Genomic DNA, 19,383 nt, shown 5'->3' with positions numbered 1-19,383 from the left:
TGATATTTTTAGTGAAGCCAACATATTAGTGTTTTGAAAACGCTTAATGTTTAACGTTGTCCACTGTATTTAATCATGTGGCATTTGAAACTACTTTAGTAGGTATTGTGGAGCACAGTGTTAGGTGGGATACCAGGAGTGTCCTACCTGGATTACAGTGTTAGGTGGGATACCAGGAGTGTCCTACCTGGAGCACAGTGTTAGGCGGGATACCAGGAGTGTCCTACCTGGAGGTTGAACTGTAAACAGTGTTCAGCCCACCAGGAGTATCCTACCTGGAGGTTGAACTGTAAACAGTGTTCAGCCCACCAGGAGTATCCTACCTGGAGGTTGAACTGTAAACAGTGTTCAGCCCACCAGGAGTATCCTACCTGGAGGTTGAACTGTAAACAGTGTTCAGCCCACCAGGAGTATCCTACCTGGAGGTTGAACTGTAAACAGTGTTCAGCCCACCAGGAGTATCCTACCTGGAGGTTGAACTGTAAACAGTGTTCAGCCCACCAGGAGTATCCTACCTGGAGGTTGAACTGTAAACAGTGTTCAGCCCACCAGGAGTATCCTACCTGGAGGTTGAACTGTAAACAGTGTTCAGCCCACCAGGAGTATCCTACCTGGAGGTTGAACTGTAAACAGTGTTCAGCCCACCAGGAGTGTCCTACCTGGAGGTTGAACTGTAAACAGTGTTCAGCCCACCAGGAGTATCCTACCTGGAGGTTGAACTGTAAACAGTGTTCAGCCCACCAGGAGTATCCTACCTGGAGGTTGAACTGTAAACAGTGTTCAGCCCACCAGGAGTATCCTACCTGGAGGTTGAACTGTAAACAGTGTTCAGCCCACCAGGAGTGTCCTACCTGGAGGTTGAACTGTAAGCAGTGTATGTTGCTGAATTAGCCTCTTGTCATTGAGAATGGTGATGGTTGTCTGATCATTGAAGGTCATTCTGTCTGACGGGTTTTTGATATCATCATGATCCGTTACAGCTCATAGCACAACACGCTGCTTAATACTAATGTAGAAGGATACTTTTATTTTCTTCAATCATACGTACAACATTGTGTAAAATAATCACTCTATAAATGTTGAATTACCCACAACCCTCTAACAAAACGGGCAAGTTGTTGAGTTATTATAATAATGTACTAAATATATTAAAATTAAATAAACATTTTATCTCTTTAGTTATCCTCTAAATATTTTTTGGGGGGGTAAAATAAAATTAACAAAATCATTAAAACAACTTGAACACCTTTTTTTTTATTAAGTATATGTTTTTAAAATTATTTTTGTCCATTTCAATTCCCCCACAGAATAATTTTTTACAGTGTATCCTGTTACAAAGAAAAGTTAAAACGTGATGAAATTGCCCTTTTAAGTTTGAGTGTCTCAGAACAGGAGAACTGATTTAGGATCAGTTTAACCTTTTATGTCACAATGAATAAGATTACATGGACAGGAGGGGACCTGATCCTACATCAGCACTCCTAGATGCTTGATCATACAGTGATGCATACAGTGGCATGTTTTACTAGGTACACCCCCGTTCACGAAAATGGTTCGCTCCTACAGACAGGGAGTCACGTGGCCGTGGCTGGCAGACAGGCATCGAGGTATTCAGCTACTGTTTGATTAAACGTTAGAATGGGCGAAACGAGTGACTTGAGCGTGCTATGATCGTCGGTTCCGGGGCGCGTCGGTTCCCGTATCTAGGAAACGGCTGGCCTGCTTGGGCTTTTTACACACGACTGTGTCTAGGGTTTTACTGAAAAATTATGCGACAAACGAAAAACGTCCAGTCGGCGGCAGTCCTGTGGGCAAAAACAGCTTGTTGATGAGAGATGTCTAAGGAGAATGGTAGGAATCGTGCGAGCTAACAGGAGCTAACAGGAGCTAACAGGCGCTAACAGGAGCTAACAGGCGCTAACAGGAGCTAACAGGAGCTAACAGGAGCTAACAGGAGCTAACAGGAGCTAACAGGAGCTAACAGGAGCTAACAGGCGCTAACAGGAGCTAACAGGCGGGCCACAAACAGACAAATAACGGCGCAGTACAACAATGGTGTGCAGAACGGTCGGTCTTAGTCACGGATGGACTATTGCAGCAGACGACCACACCGGGTTCCACTCCTATCAGCTAAAAACAAGAAGCGGCTCCAGTGGGCAGGCGATTCCCATCACTGGACAATTGAGGAGTGGAAAAACATCACCTAGTCCAATGGATCATGGTTCCTGTTGCGTCATGCTGATGACAGAGTCAGGATGTGGTGTAAGCAGCATGAGTCCATGGCCCCATTCTGCTTGGTGTCAACGGTACAGGCTGGTGGCGGTTGTGTAATGGTCTGGGGAATGATTTCCTGGAACACGTTAGGTCCCTTGATACCAATTGAGCTACGTTTTTAACGACCCACCTTGTAGAATCCATTCCCCAAAGAAGTCAGGCTGTTCTGGGGGGGGTTTGACCCGGTACTAGATGGGTGTACCTAATAAACTGGCCACAGAGTGTACGGTCCCAAGTTACTGTAAAGATCTGTGCAAGTTTTTTTTTAGTGAAAAGTGTTATAGCACAAAATGTGATTTTGCTTGACTCCTGTTTCCGTAGCAACGGGCACAACCAGAAGGTGCACATGCACATGGTGGATCTGATGAGTTCCATCGTCTGTGAGGGAGACAGCGTGTCACAGGAACTACTGGACACAGTGCTGGTCAATCTGGTGCCTGCACACAAGGTACACACACACACACACACACACACACACACACACACACACACACACACACAGTGAAAATACACACACACACACACACTGTTGTAGTTAGCCTTAGAGTGTGTGTGTTAGCCTGCTGGCTGGAATGTTGGCTAATTACTGCATCCACTGTTTCTGGTACTGTAAACCAGCCTGTCCTAGTGTTCAGTAATACTGTGTACCAGCCTGTCCTAGTGTTCAGTAATACTGTGTACCAGCCTGTCCTAGTGTTCAGTAATACTGTGAACCAGCCTGTCCTAGTGTTCAGTAATACTGTGAACCAGCCTGTCCTAGTGTTCAGTAATACTGTGAACCAGCCTGTCCTAGTGTTCAGTAATACTGTGAACCAGCCTGTCCTAGTGTTCAGTAATACTGTGAACCAGCCTGTCCTAGTGTTCAGTAATACTGTGAACCAGCCTGTCCTAGTGTTCAGTAATACTGTGAACCAGCCTGTCCTAGTGTTCAGTAATACTGTGAACCAGCCTGTCCTAGTGTTCAGTAATACTGTGAACCAGCCTGTCCTAGTGTTCAGTAATACTGTGAACCAGCCTGTCCTAGTGTTCAGTAATACTGTGAACCAGCCTGTCCTAGTGTTCAGTAATACTGTGAACCAGCCTGTCCTAGTGTTCAGTAATACTGTGAACCAGTCTGTCCTAGTGTTCAGTAATACTGTGAACCAGCCTGTCCTAGTGTTCAGTAATACTGTGAACCAGCCTGTCCTAGTGTTCAGTAATACTGTGAACCAGTCTGTCTCAGTGTTCAGTAATACTGTGAACCAGCCTGTCCTAGTGTTCAGTAATACTGTGAACCAGCCTGTCCTAGTGTTCAGTAATACTGTGAACCAGCCTGTCCTAGTGTTCAGTAATACTGTGAACCAGTCTGTCTCAGTGTTCAGTAATACTGTGAGACCCCTGCTGTCTGGTACTGTAAACCATTCTGTCCTAGTGTTCATTAATACTGTGAGACCCCTACTGTCTGGTACTGTAAACCAGTCTGTCTCAGTGTTCAGTAATACTGTGAGACCCCTACTGTCTGGTACTGTAAACCAGCCTGTCTCAGTGTTCAGTAATACTGTGAGACCCCTACTGTCTGGTACTGTAAACCATTCTGTCCTAGTGTTCATTAATACTGTGAGACCCCTACTGTCTGGTACTGTAAACCAGCCTGTCTCAGTGTTCAGTAATACTGTGAGACCCCTACTGTCTGGTACTGTAAACCAGCCTGTCTCAGTGTTCAGTAATACTGTGAGACCCCTACTGTCTGGTACTGTAAACCAGCCTGTCTCAGTGTTCAGTAATACTGTGAGACCCCTACTGTCTGGTACTGTAAACCAGCCTGTCTCAGTGTTCAGTAATACTGTGAGACCCCTACTGTCAACCAGCCTGTCTCAGTGTTCAGTAATACTGTGAGACCCCTGCTGGTGATGAAAGGTACCGCAGGACACCGTTCTAATAATGACAGTATCTGTAACATACATTTTTATTTAATTTTTGTTTTCTATAACAAATGATTTACTTAAATGGCTCTATACATTTTAAATGAAATAAAAGTACAATTAAAAGTGAAGAAACGCCTCTTTCACCTTGTGCATGTCTCTGTATTTTCTTTATGAAACGTGTCTGTTGTTGTAGAACCTGAACAAGCAGGCGTATGACCTGGCCAAGGCTCTGCTGAAGAGGACAGCTCAGGCTATAGAGCCCTACATCACTAATGTAAGTAGACTTTACTGCACCTCTCATCTCTCTCTCTGTCTCTCTCTCCTCCGTTCCCTCCCTTCTTAACTTGGGTTTCGGGAAGTTGCTCGTGCAATGTGATATTGGCAGTTGTGTATGTGTACTAATGCTCTCTCTCTCTCTCTCTCTCTCTCTGTCTCTCTGTCTCTCTCTCTCTCTCTCTCTCTGTGTCTCTCTCTCTCTGTCTCTCTGTCTCTCTCTCTCTCTCTCTCTCTCTCTCTCTCTCTCTCTCTCTCTCTCTCTCTCTCTCTGTCTCTCTGTCTCTCTGTCTCTCTGTCTCTCTCTCTCTCTCTCTGTCTCTCTCCATCAGTTCTTCAACCTGGTGTTGATGTTGGGGAAGACGTCTGTCAGTGATCTGTCAGAACATGTGTTTGACCTGATCCTGGAGCTCTACAACATAGACAGTCATCTACTGCTGTCTGTCCTGCCACAGCTGGAGTTTAAACTGAAGGTATAGCACACACACACACACACACACACACACACACACACACACACACACACACACACACACACACACACACACTTCAAGGACAAACTACCTCTTGTTTACTGAATGATAACCTCTTTCTCTCTCTCTGCCCTCCCTCCCTCTCCCTCCCTCCCTCCCTCCCTCTCTCTGCTCTCCCTCTCTCTGCTCTCCCTCTCTCTCTCTGCTCTCCCTCTCTCTCTCTGCTCTCCCTCTCTCTCTCTGCTCTCCCTCTCTCTTCTCTGCTCTCCCTCTCTCTGCTCTCCCTCTCTCTCTCTCTGCTCTCCCTCTCTCTCTCTCTGCTCTCCCTCTCTCTCCCTCCCTCTGCTCTCCCTCCCCCTCTCTCCCTCCCTCCCCCCTCTCCAGAGTAATGATAATGATGAGCGTCTCCAGGTGGTCAAGCTGTTAGCTAAGATGTTTGGAGCTAAAGACTCTGAGCTGGCAGCACAGAACAAACCCCTGTGGCAGTGTTACCTGGGCAGGTGAGACAGAGAGAGGGTGTTCTTGTGCTGGCTAAATGTTTGGGGTGAAAGCCTTTCCTCTTACCTGTTACACCTTTTATGGTGTGTGTGTGTGTACACGTTTTACTATACTTGTGAGTACCAGGACATTTAGCTGGTCCTCACTTGTAAAAAGGCTATTTTAGGTTTAGGGTTGAGGTTAAAATTAGAGTTAGGGTTTAGGCTTAGGTGTTAAGGCAAGGTTTGGGGTTATATTTAAGAGAGATGATTTTCAATGGGAATCAATTGTTGGTCCCCAAAAAATTCTCGCAAGTCTAGTAAGACACAGCTCTGTGTGTTACAGATGCATAGATTGTCAGGCTTCTAAGGTAATTGTTTTTTTTTTTAGAGGTTGTTGTTTGTGTCTTGTCAGGTTCAATGATATCCACGTGCCCATCAGACTGGAGTGTGTCAAGTTTGCCTCCCACTGTCTCATGAACCACCCAGACCTGGCCAAGGACCTCACAGGTAACTATCAATATTATCATGAACCACCCAGACCTGGCCAAGGACCTCACAGGTAACTATCAATATTATCATGACCCAGACCTGGCAGGTAACTATCAATATTATCATGACCCATCCAGACCTGGCCAAGGACCTCACAGGTAACTATCAATATTATCATGACCCATCCAGACCTGGCCAAGGACCTCACAGGTAACTATCAATATTATCATGACCCATCCAGACCTGGCCAAGGACCTCACAGGTAACTATCAATATTATCATGACCCAGACCTGGCAGGTAACTATCAATATTATCATGACCCATCCAGACCTGGCCAAGGACCTCACAGGTAACTATCAATATTATCATGACCAAGACCTGGCAGGTAACTATCAATATTATCATGAACCATCCAGACCTGGCCAAGGACCTCACAGGTAACTATCAATATTATCATGACCCAGACCTGGCCAAGGACCTCACAGGTAACTATCAATATTATCATGACCCAGACCTGGCAGGTAACTATCAATATTATCATGACCAAGACCTGGCAGGTAACTATCAATATTATCATGACCAAGACCTGGCAGGTAACTATCAATATTATCATGAATCAGACCTGGACAAGGACCTCACAGGTAACTGTCAATATTATCATGACCCAGACCTGGCCAATGACCTCACAGGTAACTGTCAATATTATCATGAATCAGACCTGGCCAAGGACCTCACAGGTAACTATCACATGTCAGCCAGCCAGTCAGTCCATTATCCTGTCAATCAGTTATCCTGTCAATCAGTTATCCTGTCAATCAGTTATCCTGTCAATCGGTTATTCTGTCAATCAGTAAGCCTGTCAATCAGTTAGCCAGTCTGTCAATCAGTCTGTCAATTAACCAGTCTGTCAATTAGCCAGTCTGTCAATTAGCCAGTCTGTCAATTAGCCAGTCTGTCAATTAGCCAACCAGTCAGTCAGTCAATCAATCAATTGATCAATCATGTGAAGCGTTCAGTTATTGATCGGGAGTCAATCTCCCTCTTACGTTTCCCAGAATTCCTGAAGGTCAGGTCACATGACCCCGAGGAGGCCATCCGTCACGACGTCATCGTCTCCATAGTAACTGCGGCCAAGAAGGACCTGACTCTGGTCAACGACGCCCTGCTGAACTTTGTCAAGGAGAGGACTCTGGACAAGAGGGTAGGAGTGGGTGTGTTTAGGAAGGAATGGATTACTATTGGACAAGAGGGTAGGAGTGGGTGTGTTTAGGAAGGAATGGATTACTATTGGATGTTGTGAACTTCCTAGTGGTCAACGTTTTACTGTCTGTCTCTCCCCCCTTTTCCACTCTTCTCTCTCCCTCTCCCTCCCTCTCTCCCTTCTCCACTCTTCTCCCTCCCTCTCTCCCCCTCCCTTCTCCACTCTTCTCCCTCCCTCTCTCTCCCCCTCCCTCCATAGTGGCGTGTGCGTAAAGAGGCCATGATGGGACTGGCTCAGATCTACAAGAAGTACTCTCTCCAGGGAGAGGGGGGCAAGGAGGCAGCCAATCAGATCTCCTGGATCAAAGATAAACTACTACACATCTACTACCAGAACAGCATCGACGACAGGTAGGGGGGGGGGGGCGCTGGGGGGGACAGGTAGGAGGGGGGGACGCTGGGGGGGACAGGTAGGAGGATGGGAAGCTGGGGGGGGGCAGGTAGGAGGATGGGAAGCTGGGGGGGGGCAGGTAGGAGGATGGGAAGCTGGGGGGGACAGTGGATGTGACGCTGGGGGGGACAGTGGGTGTGACGCTGTGTGTCACAGTGTTTGTGACGCTGTGTGTCAGTGTGTGTGACGCTGTGTGTCAGACGCTGTGTGTCAGTGTGTGTGACGCTGTGTGTCAGTGTGTGTGTCAGTGTGTGTGTGTCCGTGAAGGGAAGTCCAGAGCATCAACGACAAGTCTGTGTCTAAATGGAAAGACGGGTTAGATTACAGTGTGTGTGTGTGTGTGCTGGCAGATGTAAAAAGATAATTATTTTAAATATGTGTAATGAGAAATTATTGACTCCTAGAGACTCCGACACTGCTGAGAGAGGAGAGAGAGGAGGAGGAGGGGAGAGAGACTAGTGGAATATAAAGATGGAGAGGGAGTCAGAGAGGGAGTCAGAGGGGTGTGGATTGAGACTGAAATAAAATAAAGCTCCCTATATCCCCCTGTAATGTTATAACTCCCTCTCTCGTTTCTCTCCTCTTTATAACCTTTCCTCCCCCTCCCCCTTCCTCTCCTCACATCCTCTTACTCCTCTCCTCTCTCCCTCCTCACATCCTCTCCTCACATCCTCTCTCCTCTCCCCTTCCTCTCCACACATCCTCTCCTTTCTCCCCTCCTCTCTCTCCTCTCCTCACATCCTCTCTCTCCCTCACATCCTCTCTCTCCCTCCTCACATCCTCTCTCCCTCCTCACATCCTCTCTCTCCCCTCCTCTCCTCTCTCCTCTGTCTGTCAGGTTGTTGGTAGAGCGTATCTTTGCCCAGTACATGGTACCTCACAACCTGGAGACCACAGAGAGGATGAAGTGTTTGTATTATCTCTACGCTACCCTGGACACTAACGCTGTCAAGTAAGTCTCCTGTTCCTCCCTCCCTACCCTGGACACTAACGCTGTCAAGTAAGTCTCCTGTTTCTCCCTCCCTACCCTGGACACTAACGCTGTCAAGTAAGTCTCCTGTTTCTCCCTCCCTACCCTGGACACTAACGCTGTCAAGTAAGTCTCCTGTTTCTCCCTCCCTACCCTGGACACTAACGCTGTCAAGTAAGTCTCACACTTACAATTAGTTCTTGTCCTATTTTTGACTCCAGCTCCCTCTATACTTAACCTCTGCTACTGTAAAGTACCTCTGCTACTGTAAAGTACCTCTGCTACTGTAAAGTACCTCTGCTACTGTAAAGTACCTCTGCTACTGTAAAGTACCTCTGCTACTGTAAAGTACCTCTGCTACTGTAAAGTACCTCTGCTACTGTGAAGTACCTCTGCTACTGTAATGTACCTCTGCTACTGTAATGTACCTCTGCTACTGTAATGTACCTCTGCTACTGTAAAGTACCTCTGCTACTGTAATGTACTAATGCTTAGGCCTGGCACAGTAATTGTATACCGTAAAACTTAAATTAATAGCCCGGGTGTTTATTTGCTTAAATCACTGAACACAACAGGTGCTTATTGGAGCCAGGCTTCTATTTGAGCCAGGCTTCTATTTGAGCCAGGCTTCTATTTGAGCCAGGCTTCTATTTGAGCCAGGCTTCTATTTCCTTAATTCACACTGCTTTTGCTCATTTGCTAAATGTATTGTTTCATATCATCATTCACTTCCAGCATTTAAATCCATTTCTTAATTTCCTGCACTATAATGTGTTATCATTTACACTGTCACGTTTAATTTGTCTTAGTATGCCTCTATTTCGGGAAAAAACTGAATAATTATTCTCCTCTTTGACTGTACATTTTTGGCAGTTCTTACGTTCCCCACTAGAGGGCGATATGACCATTTCTGGTGGTCTCTCCTCCCAAAGTTTGAGACGGTTTTTGTGGTTGCCAGTTAGCTAGCAGTTCTCAGCTGTTAGCAGCCAACGGCTAGCAGTTCTCAGCTGTTAGCAGCCAACGGCTAGCAGTTCTCAGCTGTTAGCAGCCAACGGCTAACAGTTCTCAGCTGTTAGCAGCCAACGGCTAGCAGTTCTCAGCTGTTAGCAGCCAACGGCTAGCAGTTCTCAGCTGTTAGCAGCCAACGGCTAGCAGTTCTCAGCTGTTAGCAGCCAACGGCTAGCAGTTCTCAGCTGTTAGCAGCCAACGGCTAGCAGTTCTCAGCTGTTAGCAGCCAACGGCTAGCAGTTCTCAGCTGTTAGCAGCCAACGGCTAGCAGTTCTCAGCTGTTAGCAGCCAACGGCTAGCAGTTCTCAGCTGTTAGCAGCCAACGGCTAGCAGTTCTCAGCTGTTAGCAGCCAATGGCTTGCAGTTCTCAGCTGTTAGCAGCCAACGGAAAACATGCTTTCGTCAGCAGAGGTTCTGTCTCCAGCCTCCTCCATACCTAACCAATGCTACTGTAATATACTACTGCCCTCCTTTAGCAGAGCCGACTTACTATATGTTTTAATATCACTCTCTCTCTCTCTCTCTCTCTCTCTGTCTCTCTCTCTCTCTCTCTCTCTCTCTCTCTCTCTCTCTCTCTGTCTCTCTCTCTGTCTCTCCCTCTCCCCCTCTCTCTCCCTCTCCCCCTCTCCCTCTCCCTCTCCCTCTCCCTCTCCCCCTCTCCCCCAGGGCTCTGAATGAGATGTGGAAGTGTCAGAACATGTTGAGACACCATGTCAAAGATCTCCTGGACCTGGTCAAACAGCCCAAGGTACTGCTAATCAATTGCTGCTAACGCTGAATGTTCATATATACTCTACTTCAAGACTGCTACTGAAATGTATTGGAACACTAAATTATTGTTTTTGTTTTTTCAGTCTGATGCGGGTAGCAAGGCGGTGTTTGCCAAGGTTATGGTGATTACGAGTAAGTCAACTTCACACAACCCCCCTCCCCCCACACACACACACACACACACACAACCCTTTGAAGAACCCTTTTTGGTTCCAGGTAGAACACTAGAACCCAAAAAGTTTCTACATGGAACCCAAAAAGATTATTCTATGGGGACTAGGGCTGACCCCAATTAGTCGACTGGTCGATTTGTTTGGTCCTTAGGCTGTTGGTCGACCGTGATTGTTTTAGTTGAGTAGCAACAAATATATAGTTTGTGCCCATCTCAGTGAACTAATCCATTGCGGAGGCCTAGACTAAAAAACAATTTATGCTCGATCTGAAAATGTGGTGGGAGGCTCCATATGGAGGGTGTGACGGAATGGCAGACCCTCCAGAGACATGCAGAGGCCAAATCCAGCGCCGTACCACATTACCATGCACCTCCCAAATGTTGGAACAAGGCTCTGTATTGACATGATTGGTTGACGGTATGTGGGGGCGGTACATCCTGTAGGAAACACAAACTCGCTACCTTGACAACAGCTCTGCGCTGCTCCGTGAAGCGTGAACACCATGACTACTGCTGAGGCTGTTATCAACGTAAATGCTGCACGGCTGGCGTGGGATTCACCATGTGTCCACAATGCACTTCTCTCTCTCTCGCCTGTTTGTTCACATTCATTGTTTCAGATCTTGATTGTGTGAATTGTTTGATTGTTAAGTCTATGTTAATTCCCCATTACATATATCACCAGTAGTATATTTACTGTTTATTCCTCTCATTTCTAATCTACAATGTTTGTTACTTTTGTATATATTTTTTTATTTTACCCCCTTTTTCTCCCCCAATTTCGATCTTGTGTCATCGCTGCTACTCCCCAACGGGCCCGGGAGGTGAAGTCCGAGTCATGCATTCTCCGAAATATGTACCACCAAATTGCGCTTTTTAACACTTGCCAGCTTAACCCGGAAGCCAGGGACACCAATGTGTCTGAGGAAACACCGTTCAACTGACCAGAGTTTTGCTTGTATGCGCCCGGCCTGCCACAAGGGGTCGCTAGAGCGCGAAGAGCCAAGTAAAGCCCCCCTGGCCTAACCCGGACGACACTGGGCCAATTGTGCGCTGCCCTATGGGACTCCCGATCACAGCCGGTTGTGACACAGCCCGGGAACAAACCCGGGTCTGTAGTGACATCTCTAGCACTGTGATGCAGTGCCTTAGGCCGCTGTGATACAGCCCGGAATGGAACCAGGGTGTCTTTAGTGACGCCTCTAGTACTGAGATGCAGTGCCTTAAACCACTGTGATACAGCCCGGAATGGAACCAGGGTGTCTTTAGTGACGCCTCTAGTACTGAGATGCAGTGCCTTAAACCACTGTGATACAGCCTGGAGTGGAACCAGGGTGTCTGTAGTGACGCCTCTAGCACTGAGATGCAGTGCCTTAGGCCGTTGTGATACAGCCTGGAATGGAACCAGGGTGTCTGTAGTGACGCCTTAAACCGCTACGGTAATTTCTGTTAATGCCTTCAATATTATTATTCCAGTCTTCTGATTGGCCTAACGCTCCACCACTAATGACCTGTGGAGCTTCTCAAAGTAACATTTTCTTCACCTCAAACATCAAGCAAACAAAGACTGTTTTTACGTCCATTGAGAATGACAATAGTTCCTCAATGTATCTGAAGTATCTTTCCAGAACCCTGATTACTTCAATCAGTTCTTGAGTTGGACTGAAATAGATTCTGTTACTCATTTTGTGTGCTGGTACTGTTTATATTTAGGTGCAGGAGATCCACAATACTTTAGAGATAATATTCTACAAGAGGAACAGGAGCTCCACAATACTTTAGAGATAATATTCTACAAGAGGAACAGGAGCTCCACCATACTTTAGAGATAATATTCTACAAGAGGTACAGGAGCTCCACAATACTTTAGAGATAATATTCTACAAGAGGAACAGGAGCTCCACCATACTTTAGAGATAATATTCTACAAGAGGAACAGGAGCTCCACAATACTTTTGAGATAATATTCTACAAGAGGAACAGGAGCTCCACAATACTTTAGAGATAATATTCTACAAGAGGAACAGGAGCTCCACAATACTTTTGAGCTAATATTCTATAAGAGGAACAGGAGCTCAAGCAGTAGAACATTTGAGGTGCCGGGTACTCCGCTCCGGTGAGCTCCTGTCCAAGTCCCACTGCTTCTTATCCCTTGTGAAAATAGCCTACAGCTGTGTCTGTCCCGAGCTCACTGGCGGGGAAACTGAGGGCCCAGAATATTTTATACGATGTTGTAAGTTGGCTAGTGCAAGCTTCAGGGCTGGACCCAAGTTAATAGTTGGTGCAGTGTTTCAAGTTGGTTGCAGACAGGCTGTGTGTAGCCAATGTGATTTAAAGGATATTTATTTAGATAGAATGTTGATTAACCGCATGAAAATGATTTTGAGATATGAACACGTTATTGTAAATTAAATGAAACTGTCATAAAAATTTGCATATGAAAACCACAACTGGTAGATCGGTAGAAATGGTAAGAAACATTTCTATTCAACATGAGAAAGCTTGCCGACTCCTTGTGCAGCCTATTACCGGCATCTTCAGGAGAGTAATGGCAGAATCTGCTAAGGCCAGCAGGAGAGGTGAAGAGGATAGTTATTTTTCTTCTGGTTATCTAGATCTCTGGTTCCCTCTTGAGGCATTTGTCTTACTTCAGCAAACAGTGCACTTAAAGCATCAGACAAGCTCAATGCATATAGTTGATTTTATTAAAACACATTGGGTGACTATATATGGAAAAAATGCACGTTTAAACATTTTGACCAATCGATTGGTCGAACGAACAGATCACATTCGGTTAACCAAGAGTTAAAAAAAATAAAAAATTGGGGACAGCCTTAATAGGGGACAGCCGAAGAACCTTTATTTTCTAAGTGCACACTCACCACACACACACTCTCAACACTAACCAATCCCTCCCCGTGTATCTCCAGGGAACCTTCCAGACCCAGGCAAGGCCCAGGACTTTGTGAAGAAGCTAGCCCAGGTCTTGGATGATGATGAGCGGATCAGAAACCAACTAGAGACCCTGGTCTCACCGGCCTGCTCCTGCAAACAGGCCCAAGTCTGTGTGGTGAGTAGAGAGAGCGTGTGTGTTTTTATTACTTATCCTTTCTTCCTTTTTCTGTTGTTGTTGCTTACGGCGCCTGGTATTCCCAGGCGGTCTCCTGTCCCAGTTCTAACCAGGCCCTAACAGGCGTGTTCAGGGGGTGTGGCCACGAGCGTATAATTAGGTCCCTTGGCTCATCTCTGTAACTTCTCAATGGGCTCCGGAGAGGCAAAGGTGGAGTCATGAGTCCTCTGAAACGTGACCCGCCTGGCCGTCCTCTGAAACGTGACCCGCCTGGCCGTCCTCTGAAACGTGACCCGCCTGGCCGTCCTCTGAAACGTGACCCGCCTGGCCGTCCTCTGAAACGTGACCCGCCTGGCCGTCCTCTGAAACGTGACCCGCCTGTCCGTCCTCTGAAACGTGACCCGCCTGGCCTTCCTCTGAAACGTGACCCGCCTGGCCTTCCTCTGAAACATGACAGGATCGAACCCCAGGCTGTAGTGTTGCCTCGACTCCTGCTCCACCCAGGGCCCCCGTTACTTATCCTTCTACAGAGAGACTTCACTAGGAAGCCAGGCAGTCCTAAACAGCCCAGTAAACTGTTATACTGGTGTGTGTGTGAGATTATACTGATGTGTGTGTGTGTACCAGGGTTTTCCGTCAGCCGGTATTAGCCGGCTTTTGGCCGGAATTTTTTGGTTTGTTGAAAAGCCGATAAAGTAAATTGTCCGGTAGAAGAAGGAAAACAATCCCATAATGCTTTTCAGCCTATTCATTAACACCAGTCCATGGAAATACATTTGACCGGTCATGCCTATTGGTCTATAGAATAATCTACATAATTTAGTGGATTTAAATTGGTGCGTGTGTTTCTATTTGTTATGTATCTTATTTACCACACAGCATACAGATGTAACCAATGTGAAATGGCTAGCTAGTTAGCGGTGGTGCGCGCTACTAGCGTTTCAATCGGTGACGTCACTCGCTTTGAGACCTTGAAGTAGTGGTTCCCCTTGCTCTGCAAGGGCCGCGGTCTTTGTGGAGCGATGGGTAACAATGCTTCGTGGGTGACTGTTGTTGATGTGTGCAGAGGGTCCCTGGTTCGCGCCCGGGTCGGGGGCGAGGGGACGGACTAAAGTTAAACTGTTACACAGATACAGAGCCTTGGAGTGTAAAATCTGTCAGACAGCTGCTGCTGTTACAGCCTCTCAAAGAGAAAATGTATCGGCAATGGAAGACAGGCTTCATCAGCCCGGCACACACCACTTTGCAATGAGCTGGAGGCAGTACGCATTTTGAAAACATACAGTTCATTGTTGGAAAACTGAACATGTTTTACCTTGCTTCAAAGTAGCAAAATCTGAAATGTTCTTTCATTGTCCTGTAACCAAAAGAACAATCCTAGTCATATTAGCATCCCATGCTAGTTGTTGATTATCCTAGTCATATTAGCATCCCATGCTAGTTGTTGATAATCCTAGTCATATTAGCAACCAATGCTAGTTGTTGATAATCCTAGTCATATTAGCAACCCATGCTAGTTGTTGATAATTCTAGTCATATTAGCATCCCGTGCTAGTTGTTGATAATCCTAGTCATATTAGCATCCCATGCTAGTTGTTGATAATTCTAGTCATATTAGCAACCCATGCTAGTTGTTGATAATCCTAGTCATATTAGCATCCCATGCTAGTTGTTGATAATTCTAGTCATATTAGCAACCCATGCTAGTTGTTGATAATCCTAGTCATATTAGCATCCCGTGCTAGTTGTTGATTATTCTAGTCATATTAGCATCCCGTGCTAGTTGTTGATTATTCTAGTCATATTAGCATCCCGTGCTAGTTGTTGATTATTCTAGTCATATTAGCATCCCGTGCTAGTTGTTGATTATTCTAGTCATATTAGCATCCCATGCTAGTTGTTGATTATTCTAGTCATATTAGTATCCCATGCTAGTTGTTGATAATCCTAGTCATATTAGCATCCCATGCTAGTTGTTGATAATTCTAGTCATATTAGCATCCCATGCTAGTTGTTGATTATTCTAGTCATATTAGCATCCCGTGCTAGTTGTTGATTATTCTAGTCATATTAGCATCCCGTGCTAGTTGTTGATTATTCTAGTCATATTAGCATCCCGTGCTAGTTGTTGATTATTCTAGTCATATTAGCATCCCGTGCTAGTTGTTGATTATTCTAGTCATATTAGCATTCCATGCTAATTGTTACATCTTAGATCTCCCCTCTTTCTACTTTTCTAATGGACATGAAACCGCTCACTTTGGACAAGTGTGTGTCTGCTAATTGCATTATGTAACGAACATTTTTGCGTAGCCTACTGCCTTGCGTAGCCTACTGCCTTGCGTAGCCTACAGCCTTGTGTAGATTATCAACATTTTTAAGCTAAACATTGTGACCTAATTTGTATTTCTCGACAAGTTGACCAATAGAATAGGGAAACTTTTCTATTTTATGGGGGATAGTAGATGGACATAGGCTAGTGATTTTGCTGTTCGTTACTCATCTTGATGGCTGAGGAAAAATGTGGGCATTGGACTTTAGTAAGAAGGGATCTCACATCCTCGACATGCATGTCCTGTTAAGATGAATTGCCATGAACTAAATGTCATTCTGAACACCGTGGGTGGACGCCATAATCAGGTTACTCAATGCATATGGGTCCGGAAAATTTCTGAAAATGTCCGGTAAAATAAAATGCTGCCAGTCAAATGTCTGACGCCACATTTCCCTAACAGAAACCGTGTGTGTGTGTGTGTGTGTGTGTGTGTGTGTGTGTGTGTGTGTGTGTGTGTGTGTGTGTGTGTGTGTGTGTGTGTGTGTGTGTGTGTGTGTGTGTGTGTGTGTGTGTGTGTGTGTGTGTGTGTGTGTGTGTGTGTGTGTGTGTGTGTGTCCTCCAGAGAGACATCACTAAGAAGTTAGGCAGTCCTAAACAGCCCAGTAATCCCTTCTTAGAGATGGTCAAGTTCCTGCTGGAAAGAATTGCTCCTGTACACATCGACACAGAGTCTATCAGGTAATACACATCGACACAGAGTCTATCAGGTAGTACACACCCCAACACACACTAGCACACGCACACACACTAGCGCACACGCACACAAGGTGATTATCTATGATTTGCTTATGTTGTTTTCTCTTTCTTATGCCCTCCCTCCTCTCCCTCCCTCTCTCTCTCCATCCATCCCTCTCTACTTTTCTTCATCCCTCCCTTTCTACTTCCCTCCCTCTCTCTACTGCTCCCTCCCTCCATCCATCCCTCTCTACTTCCCTCTCTCTCTCCATCCATCCCTCTCTACCTCTCTACCTCTCCCTCTCTCTACCTCTCTCTCTCTCCATCCATCCCTCCCTCTCTCTCTCTCTCTCTCTCTCTCTCCATCCATCCCTCTCCCTCTCCATCCCTCCCTCTCTACTTCCCTCTCTCTCTCTCTCTCTCCATCCATCCCTCTCTACTTCCCTCCCTCTCAGTGCTCTGGTAAAGCAGGTGAACAAGTCGATAGATGGAACAGCTGAGGATGATGAAGAGGGAGTTCCTACTGAACAGGCCATCAGGGCAGGACTGGAACTACTCAAGGTATCTTTCTCTCTTTATCCTCTCTGATTACCTGTGCTTTCTCTCTCTGTTGTCATTCACCCCCCCCCCCCCTCTCTCTCTTTTTATCCTCTCTGATTACCTGTGCTTTCTCTCTCTGTATCCTCTCTGGCTACCTGTGCTTTCTCTCTCTGTTGTCATTCACCCTTCTCTCATCCCCCCCTCCCTCCAGGTCCTGTCGTTTACCCACCCGGTGTCGTTCCACTCTGCGGAGACGTTTGAATCCCTGCTGGGCTGTCTGAAGATGGATGATGAGAAGGTGGCCGAGGCGGCGCTGCAGATATTTAAAAACACAGGCAGCAAGATGGAGGAGAGCTTCCCTCACATCAAGTCGTGAGTTTAATGTCAAATGTTTGTGTTGCATTCGATGTGTACACACACACACACACACGCACACACACGCACACACACACACACACACACACACACACACACACACACACACACACACACACACACACACACATACGCGCACACGCACACATACACACATACACATACCTACATACCTTCCTCGCATCAAGTCGTGAGTTCACTTTTTCCCGCTTTCCATTTCTTGATGTATAGAAATGTTTCCCCATAAAGCTCTTTGATTGTGTTCCCTTGGTGTTATTATTAGACTGAAGTCGCTGGGACAGCCGACCACGTCAAATAATCATCTTTCTATAGGTTAGAACATAACGAGTCGGCTAATGTCTCCAACAATGGGTAGAAAGTCTTGGAGATTTTTTTGGACATTGCATCCCATTGAACAAGCTGCTGTGGTGTGTAAAACAGCCTTCTAGTGTATGAATGTGTATTATAGAACTGGTTGTTTGGATCCTGGATGCTGATTGGTTGATAGTTCGGGAGGCCTGTCAACAGTTCCATTTGAACTATCCAAATGTAACACGTCATCCACTGTACCACAGCCCAGTCAGGCAATTCATAAACCTCATCTCCCCGGGGAAAATCAGTCTCTTATTTCCCCATAATTCCTTCCTCTAATGCTCTCCTCTTGTCCCCCTAGTGTTCTGCTGCCAGTACTGCAGACCATTTGGTTTGTTACTGTGGGGGTCCTTCCCCTAATGCTCTCCTCTTGTCCCCCTAGTGTTCTGGTGCCAGTACTGCAGACCATTTGGTTTGTTACAGTGGGTGTCCTGCTTCTAATGCTCTCCTCTTCTCCTCCTAGTGTTCTGCTGCCAGTACTGCAGACCAAAGCTAAGAGAGGACCCCCTCGCCAGGCCAAATATGCCATCCACTGTATCCATGCCATGTTCACACACAGAGACACACACTTCGCTCAGATCTTTGAGGTGAGTACCAGTCTGCCTTTACGATCTAGAATTTTTCTCCTAATATCTACGCTTCTTCAGTCGTCTTTCCAATCAATCAATCAAACAATAATTTAATAAAATATTATCCAAATGTTATATTATGAAATATTATATTCCAACCGGAAGAGCGACTAAAAAGCTTTCTGAATAGTAATTCTCCATTGAAAGTTATTTTTGGGCCAAGGTTTAATCTGTGTCTAGGGAAACCGGCCCTTGGAAGTTCTGCACATGTAAACAGATGATAAAAGTAAATAGTTAAATGTCTTGTCTCTCTCTTCCCAGCCGCTGCAAAAAGGCCTGGACCTTGAGGACCTGGATCAGCTGATAACTCCTCTCACCACTCTGGGTCACCTGGCTCTGCTGGCCCCAGAACAGTTTGCCGCTCCACTCAAATCACTGGTGGCCAACTTCATAGTCAAGGACCTGCTCATGAGCGACAGGGTGGGCACACACACAGATACACACAGAACACGTCTTTTCATTTGAGAGGAGAAGCTATCGCAGTGTTCCTGGTTTTAACATTCTCTGTTTATTGTGGATGTGTGGTTGTTGTGTAGATCCCAGGTAAGAAGACTACCAAGCTGTGGGTTCCTGATGATGAGGTGTCTTCTGAAACCCTGGCCAAGGTTGGTTTCCCTTCTTCCTTTACCTCCTTCCCCAACCTCTCCTCTACCTCCTTCCCCAACCTCAGAGGGAGAACCCTGATTATACATTAAAACGTATTTCTAGTTAGCGACTGAAGAGTACCCAGAACAGTCTATAACCTACCATTCCTACTGAGAATATGTCCTGCCAACATCATTATGAGGCTAAAAAGATGCATTTGCCTATGATTTGAGCAGTGTGGGTGTCACGCGCCACCGTGGGGGCCGGGGATGCCCCCGCTGCACTGAAGTGATACTCAGAAATAATGTTACGGGTTGGACAGTCTGCTGTCCCCATT

At 46.1% G+C, this 19,383-nt stretch overlaps 1 protein-coding gene across 4 annotated transcripts in view; it reads left to right on the top strand.

Moving 5' to 3' along the window:
• The window catches only part of LOC139552820 (sister chromatid cohesion protein PDS5 homolog B-like), a 95,117-nt gene that overhangs the window by 36,103 nt on the left and 39,631 nt on the right, over positions 1–19,383 (top strand). For all 4 annotated transcript variants that reach the window (XM_071364881.1, XM_071364880.1, XM_071364883.1 and 1 more), the window contains 17 exons: positions 2,596–2,722; positions 4,372–4,452; positions 4,784–4,924; positions 5,309–5,424; positions 5,816–5,910; positions 6,949–7,094; positions 7,353–7,504; positions 8,383–8,496; positions 10,189–10,270; positions 10,377–10,425; positions 13,396–13,535; positions 16,433–16,548; positions 17,001–17,106; positions 17,297–17,457; positions 18,296–18,419; positions 18,723–18,881; positions 18,998–19,066. In XM_071364881.1, the coding sequence (XP_071220982.1) occupies positions 2,596–2,722; positions 4,372–4,452; positions 4,784–4,924; positions 5,309–5,424; positions 5,816–5,910; positions 6,949–7,094; positions 7,353–7,504; positions 8,383–8,496; positions 10,189–10,270; positions 10,377–10,425; positions 13,396–13,535; positions 16,433–16,548; positions 17,001–17,106; positions 17,297–17,457; positions 18,296–18,419; positions 18,723–18,881; positions 18,998–19,066 (1,978 nt within the window). The remainder of the gene's footprint in view (positions 1–2,595; positions 2,723–4,371; positions 4,453–4,783; positions 4,925–5,308; positions 5,425–5,815; positions 5,911–6,948; positions 7,095–7,352; positions 7,505–8,382; positions 8,497–10,188; positions 10,271–10,376; positions 10,426–13,395; positions 13,536–16,432; positions 16,549–17,000; positions 17,107–17,296; positions 17,458–18,295; positions 18,420–18,722; positions 18,882–18,997; positions 19,067–19,383) is intronic.

Source organism: Salvelinus alpinus, chromosome 24, assembly GCF_045679555.1.
Source record: "Salvelinus alpinus chromosome 24, SLU_Salpinus.1, whole genome shotgun sequence".
NCBI classification, from domain to species: Eukaryota; Metazoa; Chordata; class Actinopteri; order Salmoniformes; family Salmonidae; genus Salvelinus; species Salvelinus alpinus.
This window is presented reverse-complemented; position numbering and strand designations above follow the sequence as displayed.